General features: G+C 41.8%; 1 protein-coding gene across 1 annotated transcript; it reads right to left on the reverse strand.

Annotated features, from left to right (window-relative positions):
• Positions 1-3,676: 3,676 nt before the first annotated feature.
• On the reverse strand, positions 3,677-24,375 carry LOC311157679 (MARVEL domain-containing protein 3-like). Its single transcript, XM_084212498.1, is given in 6 exon segments — positions 3,677-6,086; positions 11,012-11,051; positions 11,053-11,133; positions 19,449-19,593; positions 22,986-23,141; positions 24,245-24,375. Coding segments are annotated over 5 exon segments (1,083 nt in total). The 5' UTR covers positions 23,102-23,141; positions 24,245-24,375; the 3' UTR covers positions 3,677-5,385.

Genomic DNA, 24,375 nt, shown 5'->3' on the forward strand with positions numbered 1-24,375 from the left:
CCCTGAGCGCCACCATTTCTGGGAGATGGATGATTTGAAGGAGATGAGTAACAACGAATGTTACAGCTGTCATAAACACTGCACTTCAATGGTGCCCTTCAGTAACTTACCTGAGTCTTGAAAAAGAAAAGGAGGCAACAAAGTATGGCAAATGTGATTGAGGGATCTGAGTTACTGAAGCTCTGATGTGTATCTGTAGCTTTGCTCAACTCTGGTAAATGTGAGTTGTGGTGGAAAACTACCAGAAGAGTAACTTTAATGAAGCTGAGACTGCACTAGGACTAAAATACATGGATTATGAAGGAAAAGTTCCATTCAAACTGTTCTTTAGTGTTTTAATCCCTGCATGTATTCTCATCAATTTAAAGCAGTTTCCCATGTAAACTGAGATGCCAACTTTTCTTAATGGTAAGCCTTGAATTCAGTTTCTGCTGTTGCACAACCGGTTTGTGTCCCTAGTTGCTTCTGCACATTGGATACACTCAAACTCTTCTCTGGAAGACTCATGGAGAAAGCTTAAATTGGGATAAAATGTATTATAGGCTGGGAATGCTTTCTTTTAATTTTCTTTTTTCATTAGAATATAGGAGAGCTTCTTGTTTCTGCTTACCTGAAAATTTCCTTTCTGCCGATGGGTACACAGGTCCTTCCCCCTTACAGCTGCTCTGCAGCAGGATGGCAATGCCCTAACACATGCAGATCTTCCAGCAGCACCAGATTTCCTGTTCCAGATACATGAATTATTTGGGAAATGTAAAGGTTATGTAAAGCTTATTTGGAAGAGTAAACATCCTCTCTCCTCTTTGTCTTCCACCCCCCAGTTTTGCCTTTCACACTGAAACAAGAGACCCATGTCCTTGAGTGTTGATTTGCCCTCTTTTGGACAAGATTTACCCCAGACTACACTGTTTTATCAATTTGTTTGAACAAAGGACACATCCAGGAAAATGGGTACTCAAAGGTGCACAGCCCAGCATGATGAAATTTTCATGGCAGTTTACTCAGTGTTGGGATGGGGGATCAGGGGAGAGGATTCCCTCCCCTCCTTCCTCCTCTCTTCTTTCCTTTTTCTATCTTTCTGTCCTTCTCAACATAAATATCTTATGCCCTTTGTTTCCTCCTCAAGATTAGGGCATGGAGACACATTTTTTTCAAAACCAGATTGTTTTTCTCTGAGAATCTTCTGTGGGGAGGGGTCCCTCTGTGGGTAGCTAATGCTGTGGGGCTCAGCTGGAGGCTTTTCTCTCTGACTGACTAAAGCTGTTTGCTCACACATTGAAGCAGAGTGGTGCAAATTGATGGTTTAAATACAAAGGGGCTGACCAGGAGTCTCACAGGTAACTCTGAGATGAATGAGGTACTCAGCCCAGCTCCTTTCACTAGTGACCTGTCATCTGCAGTGGGGCTTTTCTCCTGCCAGGCAGGTTTACCCTGCAACCTGCATCCATTTGCTCATGTCTCCAGGGATGGTTGCCATTTTAATCCTCTCTGTGAAGGTTCAGAAAAGGCTTGGTGTGCCAGAAGGCTTCTTGCTGTACCCATGATTGAGGTTGAGAGATGCTGTGCTGTTTATCCCCAGGGCAGCCTCTTGGAGAAGGGCAGGTTTGGCCTTTGCTATCCCTGCTTTCTTCACAGCAGATGAGGAGCTGTGGTGGTCACAGAGGGCAGGCTGGATACAGCCTAAGGATCCCCCTTACCAAAGAGGGACTGAGGGTGATGGCTGTGGGCAATCCTTTGGCTGCAGGTGAATTAGGCTGTCAGGGGCTGTGTCAGAGAAACAGCTGAGCTTGTTTTCAGTGCTGCATTGAAGGCTGCACACAGGCAATGCAGACACACGTGTGCACAGGGCAAGCAGCAGGGAAAGCTCAAAGGAATGGAAGGGCTGACAGGAGCCATTTGCCCTGCCTTTGTTTACTGGTCCAAATGTGGAATATTGTCCCATACTAACTGGCAGTCTCTGCTCAGAGGTAATGGTCAGGCACAGCCATCTCCAGCAGAAAGTGGGAAGGCTAATCTGCCCTGGAAGAGGGACCACCTGCAATGGCAGCTGGGGACAACAGCCTGTTGTGGCCTTAGTCACATACGTCTGCTAGAAAACCTCTGCTCTTGTTTTACACCTTTCCAGCTCACACAGTTGGGACTTTCATGACTTCTAGAGGACATCAAGCATGTTACAGTTGGAAAGCAGGGTGGTTTGAATTGTTCTGATGGCATTTGGCTTGTCCTTCACCCCAACAGGTAGAAACCTGCTTCTTTCTTGCCTTAGTCTTCTGAGAAGTATTTCTGGGATTTTCCCCTCTCCTCACCACTTCCTTCAGTGAAAGTGAATGGAGGAAATGGCACTGTTTATTACCTCTTCACAATTATTTCCTAATAATCTTTCTTCATGGTGTCAAGGAAGGAAACAAATTCAAGGCACAAAACTATAGGGAAACTGTCATTCACTGGGTTGTGGCTTTCTTTGGGGTCCCTTTGCTTGCAGTGTTTCAGGACCTCAGTGTGTTTGCTGATGACATCAGGCTGACAGCTGGAAAGCTTGAGGGAAGGGATGCCATCCACAGCCACCTGTCAGGGTCTCCAGGCCTAAGGGGTGGGTCAATGTGAACCTCACAAAGTTCAAACAAGGCCAAGTGCAAGGTCCTGCACCTGGGTTGGGACAACCACCAGGATCAGTACAGACTGGATGCTGAAGGGATCAAGAGCAGGCCTGTGGAGAAGGACAAGAGGGCAAAAAACGGTGCATAAAAAAATAGATTTGAACTGGCAGTGGGCTCTTGCAGCCCAGAAAGCAAATCATATCCTGGGCTGCACTGAAGGGTGGCCAGCAGGGTGAAGGTGGGGGGATTCTCTCCCTGGGCTCTGCCCTGGTGAGACCACCATCCAGAGTGCTGCATCCAGCTCAGGGGTCACCAGCACAGAAAGGACATGGACCTTTTGGGGAGAGTCCATAGGAGGGCCAGGACAATGATCAGAGGGCTGGCTATGAAGATAGACTGAGAGAGTTGGGGTTGTTCAGCCTGAAGAAAAGAAGGCTCTGGGAAGACCCTTCTGTCTTTCAATATATAAATGAGGGCTGAAAAATGTGGAGAGAGACATTTTACTAGAGCCTGTAGTGACAGGACAAGGGGGAATTATTTTAGATTAAAAGAGAGTAGAATTAGTTTTGTTATAAGGAATAAACTTGAGGCTGTAAAAGTTAGAAACAAGAGGGGATGATGAGGGTCCCTTCACCTAGGGAAGCAACTGGGTGAGGAGCTGAGAGGATGTGACTGGGACTGACCTGTATTCATCACGTATGTTTTGACTCTCCATGTAAAACACATTAAAATTACTTCTGCTAACAGGAAAGGGACCCAAAATGTTTGGACTGTGAGGGACCCAGGTGTCCAAGGGAGGAACACCACAGCACCATTTTCCAAAGACTGAAATACTTGCAGCAAATAAGGACTTTACCACAGACACAAGGAATAAAGAGACAAGCAAAAAAAAAAAAAAAAAAAAAAAAAAGAAATCAATACTCCCAACTCCCAAGAAGATTATTGCTTTTACACAGTGATGGCAGGCAAGCATCCCAAAATGAATGGGACAGAATAAGAAGCCCTGAAATTAAAATTCATATTTTTATATTTTTATATTCTTTTTATAATTTTTATAATACATGTATTTAAGGACTGATTTAAATTAATGCATTCTTACCTGCAACATTTTCTAAGCTTTTGCATTTGTCACTTCAAGGTGCTGCCTTTCTGTTGTTTGTGTAAATTAATAACAGTGTGTCATTGTGTAACTAAGCCTGCTTTCAAACTGTGCTAGCAGTAGCAGAGAACAGGAGCGCAGGCAGAGATGCCCAACAAGTGGTCAGCTGCGGCTTTAGCTGCATGCCAGACATCCCTGGAACAGACTTTGTAGCTGATTACAGCATACCAGAGAAGGTCTAGGCTTTGGCAAAGAGCTAGAAATCAAAGTCCTAATTTCCTGATTCTATGATGACTGTGAGTCATAGCCAGTTTGGAAAAACTCTATTCCTGTCTCTCCATATGCATGAAAATGCTATGGAGCTTTTTCTTGTTCAAAGTGTTAAAGAGATGTTTAAGGAATTATATAAATGATACTTATTGTAAAGGCTCATGTAATCACTTCTAATCAGAACCATAACACTTTTTTGTTTGGCCTCAAACACAATCCTTTGAGATATGTGTGTGTGTGTGTATACATATGTGTATGTATGAAGTATGAAGTCAATAAGCTCTACTATGGGTCAAAAAAGCCTCATCTGGGCAATGACTGTGAGCCAGACAAAACTGAAAAGAATGAAAATGGCCAGAGCTTTCTCTCCTCTCTAGCTGACAGATCTTATGCGCTTGAAGAACAGCCTTTTCTTTCTCCCACTCCCTCATCTTTGAAGACCAGTGATCTGTTTCATCTGCCTCAAACAACAGACTGTTGAAAGATGTTCTCTTAAATTTATTTTCTCAACCCTGGGGCATACAATTACTGCTGTTCACTCATGCTTTGCCTGTTTAGATATTGGAAATATACATGTACCTTCTGTCATTGTTACAGCATTCCCAGGGCAGGCAGCATGTTCCCGATTCAGGCTCTGCCCACCACTGGCTGCAGAGTCAGCAAGCCAAACCTCATTTAGGTGCTTACAGAAACAAATGGTATCTTTACTAAGCTGATACCTGACCAGTGTGATGCCTCTCAGGTTCTGATCTGTGCTCAGTGAGATGGGAAAACGTAGTAGGAAACTGGATAAGGACCCTGAATGCTGCCTTTGACATTGCAGCTAGGTCCCCCAGCGGCATTCCTCAGGGAGCACATGATCGGCATGTGTAAACCCCCGTGACTCAAAAGATAAAACGCTTCACTAGCCCAGGCAAAAAAGGTTACAAGTGTAACTTCGGACAGGATTCAGAAAAGCACTCGGGTGTTCTTTGCTTTGTAAGCACTGTAGGATAAAGGAATAGGACACGCAACAGACACAGGATCTGTTGAAAGCTGCCCATCCTAGCTGGATATTCAATTCCCTACGTCATGGGAGAGGGAAAGGAAGTGGCTGTTAGCTCAAGTTTGGCAGCAACGCAGTTGTAACCTGTTAAAAGCCCACTGCTGTTTGGATTTGCTCTGTGCAGGATGAAAACATTACAATGAAATACATTTTAAATTCAGGAGTCCAACTTGAGAGACCGGTGCAAAAATCCTTGTTAAAACAGTCACTCAATGTCAATTTTATTACATCATGTTGTAGCAGTACGGTTACAATCGGTGATTCAACGCACACTTCAGCACCTTGTAGGAATATATACTGTGGGCTGGCTGCCTATTTGCGAGGTCCATCCTTTGCTGAAGCCTCAGCTCTCTGGCACAGTCCCAGACCTGATTTCACACTAACGTGGCGAGAGCCCGGACGCTGTGGGAGCTTTCAGAGGTCCTGTGCACGGCGTGGTGGTTTCTGACGCTTCTGTCTCTGACGCTGCCCTTGGGGCTGTGCTGAGCCTTGGCCACGTGGCTCCGGAAGGCCCGGACGGTGCGGATAGCGAGGATGCAGAGCACAAAGCTGGCAAAGTACAGGCAGGAAGCGACGACCCCGAAGAGGCCGACGGCCGCGTCGCCGCCCTGGACGTCGCAGTTCATGGAGGTGTAGCCACGGCGCGCGTAGAGCCGCTCGCGCCTCCTGCACACCTCGGTGGCGTTCACCTGCTTGACGAAGTGCAGGTAGAGCCCCACGGCCACCAGGTACGCCAGGCCAGCCAGCAGGCTGAAGGCACATTCGCCTACCAGCAGCCCTGTGCGGAGCTGCTGGATGGGTTTTGCCCCCACCACGAGGAAGACGAGGGTGAGCGTGGCCGCTGTCAAGCTGAAGGCCACTCCGCCGTACACGCAAGGGGCTCTCATCTGGGTGAACTGCATGTCCAGGTCCCTCACCTCCCGCAGCTCCGTGCCCTCAAAGGGGCTGTAGGCTGAATTCAGGTTAAAGGATCCGAGGCCTCCGAAGGACGTGAAGCCTGCAACGGAGGCTTGGGAAGCGCCCACGCAAATCAGCACCAGGAGGTTAACTGTGATTTCCACAAACTTCAAAATGCCTGGAAGGAGCACAACGATGCAAATAGACATCAAAACCACATCTTGTGCAAACTGTGGGTGACAGAAGTACACCAAAACCATAGACAGAGAGTACTAATACTGAGATATTCCTCTTGGCTACAGCTACAGAAAAGCACTTGGAAAAAAAAAAAAAAAGAGAAGGCTGAACTCTCGCGGGTACATTTTGGAGGCTGGGCAAATTACTTTTTTTAATTTGTCAGTGTGCTTGATAGATGGATCTTCATGCAGTGAAAAAAAATCCATAAAAATTTTACAGTGCTTGTGTTACTGCCAAGGCAAGCGCACAGTGATTATATTTTGGCCTGTAACTACTTGGCATAAACACACTGTGCAAGAAATATCCAGTATGAACAAAATGCTGAAGTTGATGCTGACAAAAACCTAGAAGCTTCTAACGACTTGAAAAATCATGCAAGTTACTTCAGTCCTTCAAAACATGTTTACTACTTTAACTTACACCTTTTTTTTTCTTCTGTGAAGGTATTTGTTAATTTAAACTTACAATCTAACCAGATGCAACTTGCACTTTATCTCCTTCAGAGACAAAAAGCGCGCGTAACTCTGAAGAAGGAGTTTCTTATTGCACAAAAAAAAACCAAAAAAGAAGGATAGTAAGGAAGCAAAGCCCACCTTGTATGCAGAAATAAGTTAATTTGATACTAAGTCATAGGCACTCTTTCACACCCTGACCTTCGGAAGAGAGCCTTACAACTTCTGAGTTGGCTCTTCACTTTTTCGTATGTTAGGCTACTAGTAATAGCAACCAAGTATCTTTAAGGGAAAAAATACAAACAAAACCCAGAACTGAAAAGGGGAGAAATTACTTATTTTTGTGGTAGCAGCCTCTCAGGAAGCTGCCTCATGTTTGATAAATCTGATTATTCTGTGACAGCTCACTAGGGGTCAGACTAAGATTAGTAAACATGACGGATGGTGAAGCGTAGCACAGCTAGAAAGTTGCCTACTGGGGAAATGAAAACCCTTAGCGTGTCAGGCGTGTTACAGCTCCAAAGTTCTGAAGTTAATTACAGAATTGTAAATCTTATTATTCCATTGTTGTCTGACAGCCAAGAATGTAAGATGCTTGACACAGTGGTCCTATGTTTGTCTTTAAAGTGGAGCAGGATCTGTGGTTTGCACACAGACTTTCATTTTATGCTACTAGCGCTGATCCACATGGCATTTCCCTCTTGCGCAATGGCTCAGTTGTTGTCAAGGCTGTATGGGCTTGAAAAGGAAGGGCTGAAGCAGGAACACAAGGGAATTAAACAAATTCCTCTCTTGTGTTGCCAGATGCTTCTAACCAAAGAAAGCCAGTGACAGCCACAATGATGGATTATCAGATATTCCCATTCTGCCCCTTCTTACTCCCTCCACAGAGGGCTAAGGTAACGAGTCCTTTCCTGCTGCCACTTGCTCTGCACAGGAAGGTAGTGTTAGTTAGAGCAGACAAAATTCTTCCCCTTGTTCAAGGGGAACCAAGCGAACAGTTCTGTGCATGTGTTCTTCAGAGATGATGCTGATTTCTGCATGGCAGTGTGCCTTTTCTTTGACCCCTCTGCACAACCATTTCTGTGAAGCAGGGCAATAACTGTGCTGGTTACCAAATCTCTTCAGAAGGCTTCAAGTACTTCAAAGGAGGTATTTGTGGAGCTAAATGTAGAGAGAAATTTAACTTTTGGCCCTGGAGTTAGGATTTGGAACTTCTTGTACCAAATTCAAATGACGCAGCCAAAAGACTCATCATTTTTAACAGGTAAAGAGTCATCACTTTACTAGGACTGTTCACAGTATTTGGAAAGAATAGAAGCTGTGCAGAACATTAACTGGAACTCAGTCAGGTGTTTTTTGGGTTTTTTTTGTCTGCTCAGTTGGGTTGTACATTATACCTTCCAAATACAGGGAGTCAACTTAGATCCTCGGGGGCCTTAGTGTGACAGTGTTGGATGCAGGAGGGCACTTCCCTTCTTAAAGGCTGACTATTGATTTCATAGATATTCCAGCAGGAAACAGTTCTTACAAGCCTACATGGAGGAAAGACCATTTGATTAAGGGAAACATAAATTTTAAGTATGTTTGGCTCCTTGTTAGTTGGGAACTCATGATCAGTCAGCTGCTGACCTCAGAATTTCCTTTTCATCTGTGTGTACTGAGGCCCCCTGACCTGCTGAGCATCAACTTTTCCTCTACCTCACCTTGCTAAGCTTTGGAAAAGGCAATTTTCTGTTCTCAAGGTAGTCACTGCCTGCTGCTAACCTCCCCACATTTATAACTGACCCCAATCCTCAATGATGCTGCTCCAAAACTTTCTGTGTGTTCACAGACATTCTGTACGCCACCCCTTAACTTTGCTGAGCTGACTGATAACGGGATGATAAACGTGATCAGTGCAGGTCTACTGTATTTTTAACCACAGCAGTAGATGCTTTAAAGGCATGCCTAAAAAATTTCCTTAGAGCTTTTAGGCTGGACAGGTTTTCTATGTACCTGCACATGCCTGCTGTAGAATTAATTAGAGTGCCTAAACATTGGAGAGAGCTTCAGCAGCAGCTACTTCACCAATCACTTGTATCATTTAGATTAACTTAGATTTTTTAAAAGAAAGTGCAAGAACAAAGCCTCCTGTATTAAAGACAATTTTAAAATGATAAGCAGTGTGTAAAATGAATTACAGGTCTATGATGACAGCCAGCTGGGTTTATGAACATAGCAGACAATTAGTGGAAATGCCTAAGATGTTGTATAATCATCAGGGCTTTGATGGAAATATTAAGCCTTACAGTATGTTCCAACCCAGTAACACTAAAAGCCTCTTGCAGCCCTAATCTGTGACAGTTACAAGCTGATACAAAACCCTACTAGTATAACAGGATAGAGACAGATTTGAGAAGTAAGGAATAAAAGGACAGGTAAGTTTTGAATCTTAGCTCTGCCAAGGTATGGTCACACACATCCTAGCAGTGACCTGTGTCAAGCAGTGTGCTGCTGGTGCAAAGGATTGAGTTACAAGCCATGCTTCTAAGCCCTGCCATTTCTGCTTTCACAGGCCAGTTAGCCATGTCATCTTGAAGTTACAGCTGCAGAAACCAAAATGTCTTCCTATAGGAAAGTTGCTTATCTCTATAGTAATTCCCTAATCCCATGCAACAATGAATGCATTGCAAAATTTAAGTGTAAAATAACCAAAGGTCTGAACAGCTCAGAATTCTACTGGTTTAGTTATTTTTTATCTTTCTCAAGTTCAACATCTTTGGATTTACCTAAAATATTACTCATTAGTATTAAAATCAGCCCATTTGTATTTGTATTAAAATCAGCACAGTCAACAGCTGGCTTTAGGAACTAACCCTCTCCTGACTGAATAAGTTACAGGAGTCCTGTCAGGGCTCCTGGATTGCTACTTCCTTACCTATGCTTCTTTCCTGCACTGCTTTCCAGCAATGAAGGTGGGGAGAAGGGCTGCAATCTCGAAGTGGGTGTTGCCAGAGATTTCCAGAGAATTGTTTCATTAGTTCCATAAAATCTAAATCTGAATTGGATAGTAACTTCAATGTATCCTACTTGTTAATTTTGCTTGATTGCAGTTGTCTTTTGTTGTGAGTACACTTCCTGCTATAACCAATGATATAGCCTTCCAATTTATGCTATTTATGTACTATTCACTTTCTCTTTCCCTTTCTTTTCCTTGCTGGGATATTTCTGTGGCATTAACCCACTGAACAATGGTTTTATCTTCTGTCAAATGTGGGCTTGACCACCCAGCAAAGCTGACAGGTGGGCTGGTTAAGGGTACAGACCCACAGGCAGCTGACTTTAACAGCTCCCACTCTTGGCTGGGTAGTCACTACTTGTTCAAATAAATTAAAATAGCAGAAAACTATTTAACTCTTTTCTTTTGTGCTGCTGGTTTTGTTCTGCAACTTTAGCCTCTTGAGGTGACTCACAGCATATCTGATGAGCAATTGTGTTGGCATGAGTTTAGCAAGGGTAGTAACAATCAGGACCAGAGAAGGACCAGAAACTCCCCTTCTCAGGTGAGGAGAGCAGTTAAGGAGGCGTGCTCTGCCTCATAAGACCACACTGTGGCTGAATGTGTGGTACCCAACAACTCAGCTGTGCACTCAAGTCTTGCCCTAAAGCCCTAAAGAGGAATTTCCATCCAGGCACTGTGGCAGGACAGCTCTGATGCTCAGGTGTGGGGGTCAGGGTGTGTGTATACATGCCTACATAAAGTAGAATGGTCAATTCTTGCTTGTTCCTTTGTTTCTGCAGCTGCCATAAATAAATTTGCAGGACATACAGTTCTTGCTCTTTCTGTTGAACTCCCCTGATCCCATTAGGGTCATACTAATGGAAAAAGCCTTCAAAGTGTCTCCCTCCACTGTATCTGGGACAGAAGTCACCTTCTTCCTCTGCTGAATGTACATGGACGACTCCTCCTGTCTCTTTTTGTATCACTTGCTCCTCTTCAGTGAACATCACTGTGTACTTCCAGAATATTCTATGTCTACCATTCTCCATTTTGGCTTGCCTTCTCCCTCTGCTTCCTTTGCAGACCACACACCGGTGGGACCAGCAGGACCCAGGGGCAGCCCTGGGGATGTGTGGCTGCCACCCTTGGATACCTGGATCCCAGTGGCAGGGCTAGTGACACACAGGTCAGTGGTACCCACGTCACATCCCATTAGGGGTCGCTCCAGGAGAAGGGAAGAGAGGAGTTAGAAGCTACAACACACATGAAAAATCTTTCTCCAAACCTTTTTCACTGTAAGTTGTATTTTGTTTCTTTTCTCCCACCCCCTATTTTTGGGTAGCTTTATGCTTTTCAGAGGTAATATTTCTTTTTTTTTTTTACCCCTCAAGAAGGAGAAGACAAGTATTTTGAACATATATAGTGACTTACAAAAGCAGCAGTCAGTCCTGAAAAGGATCTCAAAGGGAGAACATCTCTTGGCAGTGCAGGTTTGGCATTCCCCAGAGACTGAAAGCACAGCTCAATGCAGCTTCGGTCACCCCTCTGCTAAACTGAATCAGTAGCAGGAGGAAAAAGAATAGGAAAAGGGGAGAAAATTTCAAAGTAAAGCAGGGTTTGGCTCTGCTTTTGGAACAGGACAAAATGTGACAGAAATAGGGAGAAACCAAAACAGAGGAGGAGAACTGATAAAGGAAAAAGAAATGAAGACAACAGTTGCAAGAGATCAAAACCATAAAATCTCGATGCAAAGTTGTTTTAATACCTTTCTTTTAATACCATTATTCCCTTTATGTAGAAAGCAAGATCTTACTGAAACCAGTAACAAGAATTCAACCAGCTTTACTAAAGCAGAATAAGGGCAATACACAGCTTTTTCAGAAACAAAGAAATGCCCCCCAAGTTCCCACACCACTATTATTTTTGCAGGTCTCTGTGTTCTTCAGCCAGTGGTGGGACTTAGCTTTCACTTAGTCATGCTAAAATCAAAGGCAGAAAAAAAAACAACCCAACCCTAAAACACAAGAATTAGGCAATGTAACACCAACAAAATCTTGGCTTTTCAGAGGACCCAAGGGATGCACATACTCAGAGCCAAATGCATTTATATTGCATGGATGTGCCCAACACACTTATGCTCATTTGAGATATCCATCTTACTGGAAATCACTGAAAAAAATAGTTTAAAACTGGGAAAATTAAATTATTTATGTGCTCTAGAAAAAAACTATATTATTATTAGCTTTTAATAATTTGTCTCTCTTCAGTCAAGATAATCACTCTGTTAGGAAATCTCAAAGGATGACCAGCCTTGGTTTTAATGACTCAGAGAAGTTTTGCATTCACAGACTGCTCAGATCCAAATGTATTATCCTGTTTTTTCTGTGTATCCTCTTCCCTTAAAGAACAACTATCCCACCTGCTCCATTCTTTCTGCTTAATAACTTCCCATCCTCTAAAAATTGCTGTCCAGTTTTCACAGGAAAGGGTGGACTTAAATTGTAGAATTACTGCATCATCCTCTATCCCCATATTTTCCCACCACTGTAAGACAGTTTCAATACAACCCAGCCCTTGCCTGGGAACAACAGCTATGGTTTACTTGTACCCAGTAGTTCTTTAAAGCATCACTTCTAGAATGTTCTTGATTTCTCTCCTGCTAATTGAGCATGAGTCATCTTTCCTAATTTTGGAGAGGGTGGGAAGCAAAAGATCTTACATTAAACTGTAGTATTTGACAGTACTGCTTAAATATAACAACTGTAAAAGGCTGTATTCTATTTGTAGCACTGGTATGTCTCTGTATGGTCACCTCACATTCTACATTTCAGGAAATGGCCTTTTTTTTTCCTCTTTTTCTTAATGTACCAATAGTTTTTTCAAGTAGTAAACAAGTGTCTCAGTACTGAAACCAGCTTGCAGGGTTTTTTTTTTTAAAGGAGTTCAGAAAACAATGAAATGCTCTTGTTCTGTAAGCCAACTTTCCATGGCCACTCCCTCTGTCTGAACTGAAACTGAGCCACCTTTACAAAGTACAAAGATTGGGGTGTTATTGCTCTTTAAGTTATCATAGTCTGGCTGAAGGCGGGTCAGGTTGGAGGCACCTGTGAACCCAAGCTTCTCATTCGCTTCACTAATTGTACGTTGTCACACTTGGTGAGCAACATTCCTGTCTGGGTGGATTTTCTCCTTTAAGAGAGCGAGGATCACTTGCTCAAGAAATAGAGCTACATTCAATAGATAGTCTGTCTGCTGTATCAATTGGCTTTGTGTGCCACCTTTTAAAGAGAAGAGTTTCCCTTTGTTCCCATAATTTGGGTCAGATGTAGGGAAGACAAACCTGGTTCTCTCACAGGAAAGATGGTGTAACTCTTCTTCTGTAAACCTAACAAGATTTGCCAGTATGGGAAACATGGACTGCAGTCTAACACACACCAAACAGCTAACAGCAACTTTGCCAGTATCTTCCCCTGCCAACTTTAGTGAGTCTTCTCAGTTGCAGCTCTCCCTTCTCTAAAAACAATCGTGTACACGTTAGCACAATGCCAAAAGGTGGATGAAAATAATTTCATACGAAAACGTGGGCAGAGTGAAGTCCCATGTGTTGGCAAGGCAACAGTTTGCTAAAGGTAGGATTTGGCATCTGCAAGTAGTGTAGCTCTCCTGAGTGTTTTTATAGCGCCAACTGCTCAAGGCTGTTTGTATTTCAAAGTAAAGAGGACTGAGCTCCAAATGAAATACTATAACATCAGAACAGGAAGGAAGGTTACCTGCAGCTCTGCTGCTGTATCTTGTTACTCTGCTACTTTAATTAAGCATTTTGAATAACTGGGATTATTTTAATCTGCACAGCTCCATCCAATTCCCACTATTAATATCGTCTGTCTTCACAATTACGAGATTAAAAAACTTGATGGCAACTTCAGCCTGTTAGTCACGCTGTATTTAAAATATACTTTGTGAAAGAAGGGGAAGCTGTCTAATTACAATGAGACTATAGGGGACCCTAGTGCTCCCTTCTTAGGCAGACATACATGGAAATTAACTGCCACAGGAACAGTGTACAGCAGCTTTGGGCATAATTTAAAGGAACTAAGCACGGCACACTGTGGGGGCAAAATGTGAAGATGGTGACTACAAAACACAACAGTTTCTCATCCTGTTGTGTGCCCCCACAGGAATGTAGGTGTCCTGCATTGCCAAAAAGATGCAACGTGCTGCTGAATGTACTTGTCAAAAGCTTGTGTTCAGACACAGAGTTACCTGCACTATGCACATTTAATGACCCTTCAGTGTTTTTGAATGTGCATACCTAAAGCTACAGGAGATTTTTTTATTCCCCCCCAACATCTCCACAGCACTGAAAGGGGTACGAGTCCTCCACAAAATGTTTTCCCCCTCCTACTTCCATGTCTGACTCCAAGAGGAACAGTATCACAACACAACACAGCAAAGAAACAATGGCAGCATTATGGCTGAGAACAATGGCATAACTCAAAGCGAGTTTTTATTAGTGTGAACCCTGTGTCTTGGCTAACTTTTCATCTCAGTATTTTTTCCTAGTCTATGAGTACTTCCCAGCATGCATAGCTATAGGGGAAAAAATCTGACTGTGTTTTGTCAAAACAAAAGCTTATAGATGTTTACATTTGAATTAATGCCGGCTTGTTAGTGCATGAATGTATCCTGGAGAAAGTTATTGTTACTCCCTAATTCTATTTCCTCCTCCAAATAAATTCAGTTTGATATTTCCTCCTGGCTATGCTTGAAATTGGAGACTTTTCATGTTGTTACAAACCATAATGCTGTCTTTTTCTGAGAGGAAATTGGTCTGAAGGTTTTAACAATTGTGGATGTTACAATGTAGGCTAAAGGCATGATTGTTTGGAAGTGCCTACAATATGCTTAAGAAATCTAACACTATTCAAGGAGCAAAGCTGTATTCATAGCACCAAAGAACAGGGATTCAATTAGACTTGCTCCCTCACAAACTGTTTCATAATCTTTTCAGTGTTGTCTCCCTTAAAGGGCAAATGGGTTGAAAAATTAAAAAGTTATTTGCTCAGGAATCACGACCAGCACAGTACAATCCTATAGAAGGCAAAAGCACAAGTAATTTTCTGAGTCACATACTGACCAAAGATGGCAGAAACTTAAGTTTAACTTCACTGTTTAAGCAAAACTACAGGAGGCAATATCCAAGAACTGCATTGCTCCACCTCTTTCACACCAACATAATAAATATAATAAAAACAAAATCAAAAGTTTTGAAGGTCAAGTGACCAAATATCTGAGACCAATTTATGATCAGCAATTCACTCTTGGGTTCAACTCAGATTTTCCTCTCACTGAGGTGAAGGATGGCAGCCAACCTTGAACACTTTTTTCATTCCATCTGCTAAACAAAAGCACTGAATCTGGTTATATTTTAAATATATCTAGGGGGGTTATTTGAAAGACAAAATGATTACTAATTTAGGTCTTCTACACAGAAGAGAGAACTACATAAATTTTACCTGCACTGTGAAAAGCAAATTGAATGCTTCCTTCTGACAGAATTTCAGCCTTAAGAATCCCCACATCAAAAAACTCTTGTTGTTTTCAACATGTGCTGCTTTAAATGGCATTTGTAATATATTGTGTGTAAGCAGTAAGAAATGGCTATTGCAAGCAGCAGTTCCTTGGTTAATGAAAGGTTTGTCTTTGTCAAAAACAGTTTATTTCAAATTCCCATAAATTACATAGTGCATCTAGGCAGTTTGACACCAGTCTATAAGTTGTTCCCTCAATCTGCTTCACTACTGCAGAAACAGCAGGTGGCATACTTCTGTTTCTACTGCCTTTTGATCTGTAATCTGCAGGCCCACAAGTGTAGCTTTCCTATGTAAAATTACCCAACATATAGAAACTAGACATAAAGACAGCACAGCAGGGAATAGTCAAGAGTTTTATAGGGAAGTCACTTAAAAGAATCAGCAGATATCTGAAGAAAGGTAATGCTCTTAAATGACACAAGTGCCTGTGAGATAAACAATCATTTCATTGGTTAGCAGTGGTAAAAGGATAATAAAAAGGAAACAGCCAGTTTTCAGGCAGCTAGAGTTAAGGGAGTGATCTCTGGTTCGTGCTGCCTGTCACCAGTATGCCCATGTTGGCAGTGCAGTGGGAGGGGATTTGCAGAGTCAGGTGGAGTTAAAGACACAAGGGGCTACAGGCCAAGCATTTTCTGGGGAGAGAGAAGTACTTCATTCTGCCTCTAGTTTGTTCCAAAGGACAGAGTGCCTGCTAGTAGTTACAGCTCACCCTTTCATTTAGTTTTATCCAAAGAAAATACAGTTTGTGCGCCCTGGTTCTGCTCTGCAATGTGGCCCAAAGACCTGTAAGTGGAGGTTCCAAGCATGTTCAGCTCAAAACTACATACCAAAATACTATGGTGGATGCACAGACTAATGAACTGAAAAGACTGAAAACTGAGATGGTGAAGTGTGCTTTAATAATAATAATCATAAAAATTTCTTCATGCTTGCCAACAGTAAAATTAGTAGGCTGCTAAGAGCTCAAGCTTTGAATGAGAAATTAATGAAATCAGTGTTTAATAAGTAACCTCCACGTCATGGTTGTACAGAAATACCCACAAACACTGATGCCCCCATTGACAGAGCATGCAGACAGATTCTAAGCAAAGCATTTCCATTTCAGGTATCTTTCTCTGAAGACATCAGCTCAGTGTTCACTGATAGTCAAACACCACACAAAAGCTAGGAAGCATTAGAATAGGATTACAGAACCAGAGCCTTTAGGGAGATGTCTGATTCTTTCTGGAATTTATATAGAATTTTTACTGCATTTCTGGTCAGCCTATCTGAAAAAGGTGTGGTAGACCTGGAAAAGATATAAGACTGGAAAACTGACCAAAACTGGCTATTTTTCAATCTGTGAAGAAGCAATAGGGGCAGAGGGAAAAAGGGAAGACTTCTTCTAAAACCACAACTCTCATAGAGAAGCTGAACATATGAGATTATCACTACATATTTAGAATACCATCAGAATCAGAAACACCTTCTTTAAAACATTTTAAGGAATGAAACAGTAGTACTTCAAGTGAAACTCTGGAACTCCTTATCTTAAGGTAATGCGAAGGTCAAGCATTTAAAAAAGCGATTCAGCAGAGAATTAAACAAACTTCATAAGTCTGTAAAGAGGTATTAAACACAACAGATGTGAGTGCAGTCTTCCAATTCAGGAAATTCCACCAATCCAAAGTCTGGAGTCTATTCCAGAAGACAGCTTACTCTCTACTGGTCCAAACTTTGATGGTCCTCCTAAGCTTTTACTTTAGTCCATTTTTGGGGGGGAAGAGTGATGAAGTGCCTCTTATGATCCAGCACTGCTATCCATGTGATCCCACCTGAATGGCTTTGAATAGGTATTCCTCATATAATGTTCTAACAGACTTTTTTTCCCCCTTCTGTTTTCAAGATGAAAGGATTAAAAAAGAGCAGAATGTTTTGAAGTTTCTTAGATGGTATCAAATGTTCCTACCAGCAAAAGGGGTCAGTATCAGTTTTTTCTTCCACTATGTTTGGGTTGGGTTTATTGTCCTAATGTGGTTGTAAGGGAAAAAAAAAGGGGCAGGGAATAGGGAGGGACAGGGGGAATAACAAAGACAGGAGAATGAGGTCCTAAAGCGTCCTAAGCTGTTTAAAGGGTCCCTAAAAATTCCAGCTGCTTATTTCTCAAATTCAGCTTGAGTTTTTTGGGACATAGCTGGTAAAAACATGGATGAAGGGGGAACTATTTGGGTGAAGCAAATACTATTCAGACATCTGGTTGTACAGAATTCCTCTCTAGTTTGCTAAACTGCTCAAAATGCATAAAGAACATAACCTAGGTGTGCTAGGCAAAAGATAAAATCCCCAAAGCTCTACTACTTAGTGGACCATCAGAAATTAAGGTTCACATTTCAGTTGTTGCTTTGGGAAAGATTGCATTTCACCACTTGATTTCCCAGCCTTGTTTGAGTCTAGTTTATTTTAAAATTATGGTGACTGGGAAGGGGAAATTTCACCAGAGTGCTGATAAATCATTGGCAAAAGAAGGAGATGGTTAATAAGTATTTACAGGAACTTTTCATGCTTTAAAGTGTTGCAGCTCCCATGAACTGACTTCTTAGTAAACAATCCATGTAGTTCACTTACAGCATCTACCATAACTGCAGGGAATACAGAATTCTGCAAAACAATTCTAGTAAAGTCTGCTAAATCTTGGTGCTTCCAAAAACTAAACAGGGTAGTAACATTCTCATAATCTTATCAACCTTCAATATATTTTCATTTTTTGAAATAAGGTTGCTAATAAAAGGATTTATTTTCTGCATGATCTCTTTTCCCTCCTCCACTGCAAGCTCAGACATGAAATTTTTGGAAAACACTGAGCAATACCTGGGGGAGGGTGGGAGTAAAATCATCATTGTCAATTGATGTATCCAAAACTAGGACATTTAAAAAATCTTAATTATGTTTAATGCACTGAAATAATGAAAAGCAAATGCAGGGGGAAAAAACCCAGATATTCACATTAAGCTATCCATAAGCCCAAGCAACCAGTGAAACTGGAAACTAAAACTAACTTGCCATTCCATTTTTCTAAAGCTCTGATAAAACAGGGCATGGAATTTTAAGCAGCTTTTCAGACAAGTTAAAATAATTCAGTTTGTTTAAAGAAGAAACTGATTATACAATTTTATCATGGATAAAATATCAGTATGGCTCCATGTCATTAAACCTTTATTAATAGTTGCAGTTACATCTGAAGAGGAAAAACAAGCTGCACACTAATAAAGAGAACATATTTTTAAGACAAAATAGTACATCTCACTCTTAAAATTGTTCACATATCCACATACGGAGAAATATTAAATTGATTGTGCTACTTAACTTTCCTACATGGAGTGAAGAAATAATCTAACATTATGTGTTTTAATTTACTTCCAACAGCTAATCTCTTCCATTTTCTCTCTACTGGAGGACACTAAAAGTCTATTTATAGACATCAGCCATTATCTGACATCTATCATTGCACCTAGCTGCAAGTTCAACTCAGACTGCAGTGGAGCTTTCCTACAGAAAAGGTGAGAATGATCAGTGCCCTGAAAGAGGGAAAACTTTCAAGGGGTAATGAATATTTTAACGACTTCTTTTTTTTCAGTTTATAGGAATGAGTTTACTAAGGCTGATTTCCTCCCACATTAAGGCTCATTTCTGTCCTTGTTGCAGTTACTTTCTTCCTAAGAAAAACCCAAGTTATTTCTCCAAAAGTGTTTTATTGGATTCATGTCCAGAAAAAAAAATCTGTCTCCCACAATGATGCTTTTTAAAGATGTATGCGTGATAACTGCAGAAAATCCATAATTGATAAGAAGTGTGAGAAGAATGATTGGGAAGTCAACTATCATCAAACCATCAACAGCCATCAGTAAACTGCTCTAGATTCAAATGTCTACTTTATTCCTAAATCCCAAAGGCTAACTCTTGTTGCACAGACTGGCTGATTACACACATGACCTACTCTGGTGCTCTGGATGCATATTCCAGAGATGTATTTTCAAGTAGCTAAATATCTGTATAAATATTGCCTTTAGGTGTCTAAAATGGCATAACCCTTAATTATGCCATTCATTAATTCTCTCAGTCCTTGTGGCCTTTTTTTCGGTAGTTTTTTTCCCCCCATTTGTTTTCTTTATAATATTCCTCTAGGTTTACTTTGTTGTGTTTCTAAACACAAAGAAACCAAATCCAAGAGAAGTGCTTGGAAAGAGAGGGGTGGATGGCAGGCAGTAAGAGTCTCACATACCTCTTGTTGTGCATACCTTTGAACACTTCATTGAGAAGCTTTCCTTGGGAGGATAAAACTCTGGTGGTGGGCCAAAATACTCCTGTGCTGCTCCTGAGGTTTTAGAGTAAGGATCTGAGCAAACAGGAGAAGTCCTTGAGTGCTGGCCACCTCGGATGTCTCTACAATGGAGTAAACAACTGATGGTCATACATTAGGTCATACTCTCTGCTGAACATGAGAAATGAATGTTCTAATGTCCTCCTGAACATTAGAACATGAGAAATTATCAGATGTTCCTCTTAGTGGAAGCAACTAGCTTGCTTCACAGGCATCTGACCTTTTTTGCTTGCCTGTTTTGAAAGCAAATATCCCAAAAACTTGCATAAATCCATGTTCACAAGACTATTTTCATTCAATGGTCCTTATTTTGGAAAACAGTGTACTCACTGGGTAGGCTGGCTGAACTGTTTAGCTTACTGGCAAAAGGTAGAAAGAGGAAATAATAGCTTTTTCATGAAAACCAAACAACTTAGCTAGTTCATAGCAGGCCAGATAATAGAAATGAGAGAGATTTTGGCATAATAAATATGCAAAGTAGCACAACTATTTAATGGGTGTTTGTACTTCCAACTAGTGTCTCTCACAAAGATGTCTTTCAAAAGAAGAAAAGCTATTACAATAAACAGATAAAGATTTTAAACTAGGGAAAAAATAGCCTATTCAAATTTTTGAGGTCCTTGAAGATATTTGAAGAATCTAAAATCAAACCTCCTCCCCAAAAGATCCATTTCTCCTGTCTCCAGTTAGTCTCTTCATTGATACAATGGTCCAGTTTTCTGCAATGATATACAGCTCTGTATCTGAAGCCTGATGATTTTTAAAGTTGGTGAGATTAAGGTTATTTTATAGGAAAAGTGCAATTTTCCCTTTAAACTGAGCTAACACTCAAGTTAAAAGAAACCCTGCAAATTTTTTGTGTGGTCTAACAGAAATTTTCTCCCTCATTTGAAGAAGAATTGGGGCTTGCATTTTTCAAGGTACAGCTGGATGAGTTTTTATTAAGGGGTATTGTAAGTCTCATTCAGCATTATTATTTTTAAATAGTCTTTTTTGTATTCCTTTTTTATCTTGAATTTCTTATCCACAGATCAGCATTTTCTACTGTAGTTTTGTTTCCTAGTATCATTGCACTTCACTAAGGTTTATCTTCATCCAATTCCAGACTCAGTATTATCTCGTTCATCCACATTAAATCATGTTCTTTGTAGTCCTTGTATTTTAATTAAGACATTCAATAACAAGACCAATGCTAACGTCTCAGTGTTTAGCTGCCAACAGCTCTATTTGGCTGAAACATTTCTGATTTTTCTGACCTCTGTCCTGTGTCTTGTGCAACTACCAAAGCATCCTGTGCAGCTGTGTCACATAAATTAAATAAGCTGTGTGATTTATAAGACTTCCAGTAACTTGAAAGCAATCCCTTTGGTACTTCTGATGCAGCTGCTTCTCTCTATTGTTTCCTGTTACTTGCCAGAAAACAAAACAAGACAAAAAAATCAAATCAACCCCCCCTCCTGCCTCAATGTTCAGCAGCAGAGTACATTTAGGGGGAAAAAAATCCCTTTTTTAGATGCCTTTTCTTCTCACTATGACCTGTTCTGGCCACCTTTGATGCTGTTTTCCTTGAGGATTTTACCATTCTAATTAATTTTCCTCAGCACTGGGAGGAAGGTTGCTGTAGGAGTTTCAGACAGAAATACATCTGGAAAGAGAAATATTCTGGCTAGAAAGTCTGGTTCATCAGGGATGAAAGTATTAGGCACCCAAAGTACAGCTTCCACAAAATTCTTCCCATGTACTTCATTACAGGGTCTGCTGGTCTTCTTATCAATCAGCCAAAGTTTTCACCAAAACCCATGAGAACTCCATGAGAACCAAGCAGAGGAAATGCTGTTAGGTTAAGCCAAACTCCTTCAAAACAACGGACAGAAAAGTTTTTCAATCAGTTTTAGTGGGGTCTGATGGCCCCCAGATGCTTGACTTGACTCTAAGAATTATCTTCATGGCTGTTACAGATTTGCAACTGCAGCTTCCCTTCCTCTAATCCCTGGTGGATTCAGGGATGTCTGTGAACCTTTACAGTCCATCCATCAATTTTCGATGTACGAGTCCAAACATATAAAACTAACAGCAAAACCAAGAAATTCAGAGAAGTGCTTTATTAAAAAGTGGTGGTTTAATTTATTGCTAGCCTTTCACACATTGCTTATATTATGCTATACATGCAAGAAAAAAAAAAAGCCCACATCAAACCCCCAACCCTTTTGTTTTTTTCTTTTTCTCTCCACTGGGCTATTAATGTGTTACTGGCACTAGCTGCTCTCGCTTCTAATATATTCAAGAGAATTTAACTATATTGCCTGCCAAGCTCTGCTTTTGCTAAGGACAGGCATTCAGCCTCTGAGGATGAATCTTAGGCTGGTCATTTTCCCCATTTCTCTCCAATTTTTCATAATTTAGGAGAGACAGAAAAATAATTTATTAGCTACTTTCACGATGCTATAGTCTTAGTGCTATCCAACTGTTTTATACTTAGCAATAAGTGTTACTTGTAGTCCACACAGTGCTCTTCTCTGCTCTTTTTATTGTTATCCTGTTTTTCTTACTAAAATGCATATTATAAGGGAGTACCTCAGCATTTTAGCTTTTCAATTAAAAAGCTTTTCAGCTTTTACATTATATTTCCTCTCCCTGTTTGCCTTTATTCCTAAATTCCCCTACAATCATGTCCCCAGAGACTAAGTGGCAGAGATGAACACTCTGCTGCCATGACCAATTTGCCAGTGGTGTTTAGACCTACAGACCTCTCTCCTGCAGTGCAGCCACGCACTGGCATGACTTAAAAGGAAAACAGCCTAAGCTCACGTCTAGTGTGCCGCAGCCAGACCAAGCTGGAAGGAGAAGTGCAATATCCTAAGAGTTTATTTGGCACTGGAAACCCATTACTTGATCTGCTCATTGTGGTGGTAGGGGCTGACCCACTCTCAAGTGCTGCCAACAGCCTTAGACACTTCAACAAGCACTCATCTATTGACAGCAACTACTGAAAGTAATTTTATTTCAGATTAACAGGAACATGTTCACAGCAACTTGAGAGCTCACAAAGTTCCTGTGTTGGTCTCAGTCATGTAACATTTTTATTTAAGCAGTGCATATTTGGCAAGCCACAGCTTGCTGTCACCTGCTAACCAGTGTCTTCAGGAACTGTGCTAAGACTCATAGCCACATTTCACCTACTTGTCACCCAACCTGACTGAGATCATCCCAGGAAATTCACATCTCTGCCTGTGTTACACAGCCTATCTTTCTGTCCTGTCTCCAGCCCAAAACAAGGAAAAAAGGTTAAATTTCAATGTGTAAAATAGCTCCCTTCCAAATGCAGTATGCTCATGCTTTCACAGCTAAGTAAAAGCTTTCTTTACTATTGTAAGTTAAGCCTATTTAAAAGCAGAGAGAAGGCAGACATTATAGACCTGCTGTGATCTATTTCTCTGAGGAGATAAAGACGTACCTTGCATTGTATGGATATGGTTTTCTTGCTCTTCTGTCTTCCTTATATCTCTCAGATCTATGGTTCTCCTGGTGCCGGTATTGCTTATCTTGGTATCGACTCTCAGCATGAGACATCTTGTTTCTCAGATGTATTCTCTCCTTCTAAAACAACTTCCTGAGCCAGAGAAATAAAACCAGTTCATTTTATTGCTCCATTTAAAAGTTATTCATTGACCAGCACTCACTTCCATTAAATGCTGATTCAAAATTAGTACAGACTTCTTTAAGAAGTGAAGGAAGTAAAACACTTTATACAACAAAGTAACTTCATTAAAGCAGGAAATTTTTCTTTACCTTCTCCTTTTCCTCAAATAAATGCAATGTTTCTGTACCTGACATTTACCGCACTTAGCTTTTTTACTAGCTCTGATTCTCCTGCCTTTGCTGCCAGGGCAAGGGATCCTGTCCACCAAGAACTGAATCTTGTCTTCTGCAATGTTGTGTCTCAGGTAAAGCATTAAGCCCAGCAAGTGCCAGTGCACTGCACGAGGGTGCACACAGCTGCCACTGGCACAGGGAAGTCTGGAAGGGCAGGCTGTGACCTTTGTCCTGGGAGTTTCTAACAGGAGGGCACCCGTAGGTGTAAGCAGAGTCACCACCACACGTTGCCTATGATTTACATAAACATTAGGTACAAGCAAAGCTGTGCTGGCCTGAAAGTAAGCTGGCAAGAAGCTATACCCTGATAATTCCGTATTAAAAACTACCAGTTTGTAATTTGCTGAAAGCGTCTTTATCTTGTCAAGTGCGATACGATTAAGCCCAAACCTCTAAAATAGGGAAACAGACTTCAAACACCTGAGCAATCTTTAGACTCATTTGCCTTCATCATCTCTGCAGAAGTGTCTGCAGTCGGTTTAATTTGCACGGATCAAGGTCTGATAACCTTCCTCCATCTCCTTTGGGTGTTACAAAGTAAATAAATATAAACATACAAAAACACAATATAAAGGAATAAATTAATTTTTGTTTACATCTAACAGGGAAGGAGCGCCTTCCCCCGAGGGCAGGAGCCATTCCGCAGGGAAAGGTTCCAGGTGCCGCCGCCGCAGCGCCGCCGCAGCCACCCGAGACCCCTGTGGCGCCCCGGGGGCGGCCCTGCCGTGGGCGCTGCCCCGGGACACCGGGGAACACCGGGGGACACCGGGGGACACCGGGCACCCCCCGCCGGGCACCTTCGCTCCCGCGGGGCCAAGGCCCGCGACCCCCGGCCCTCACCTGAGGGAGCGCCGAGCTCCGTCCCGCCCGCAGCAGCTCCCGGCGCCGCCGGCACCGCCCTCCGGCCCGGCCCGGCCGCCCCCGCCTGTCCTGCCCGGGCGGGCCTGCCCGCTCCCGCCTCGGCAGCCGGG

This window comes from Fringilla coelebs (assembly GCF_963513975.1).
Source record: "Fringilla coelebs genome assembly, chromosome: 1".
Classification (NCBI taxonomy): Eukaryota; Metazoa; Chordata; class Aves; order Passeriformes; family Fringillidae; genus Fringilla; species Fringilla coelebs.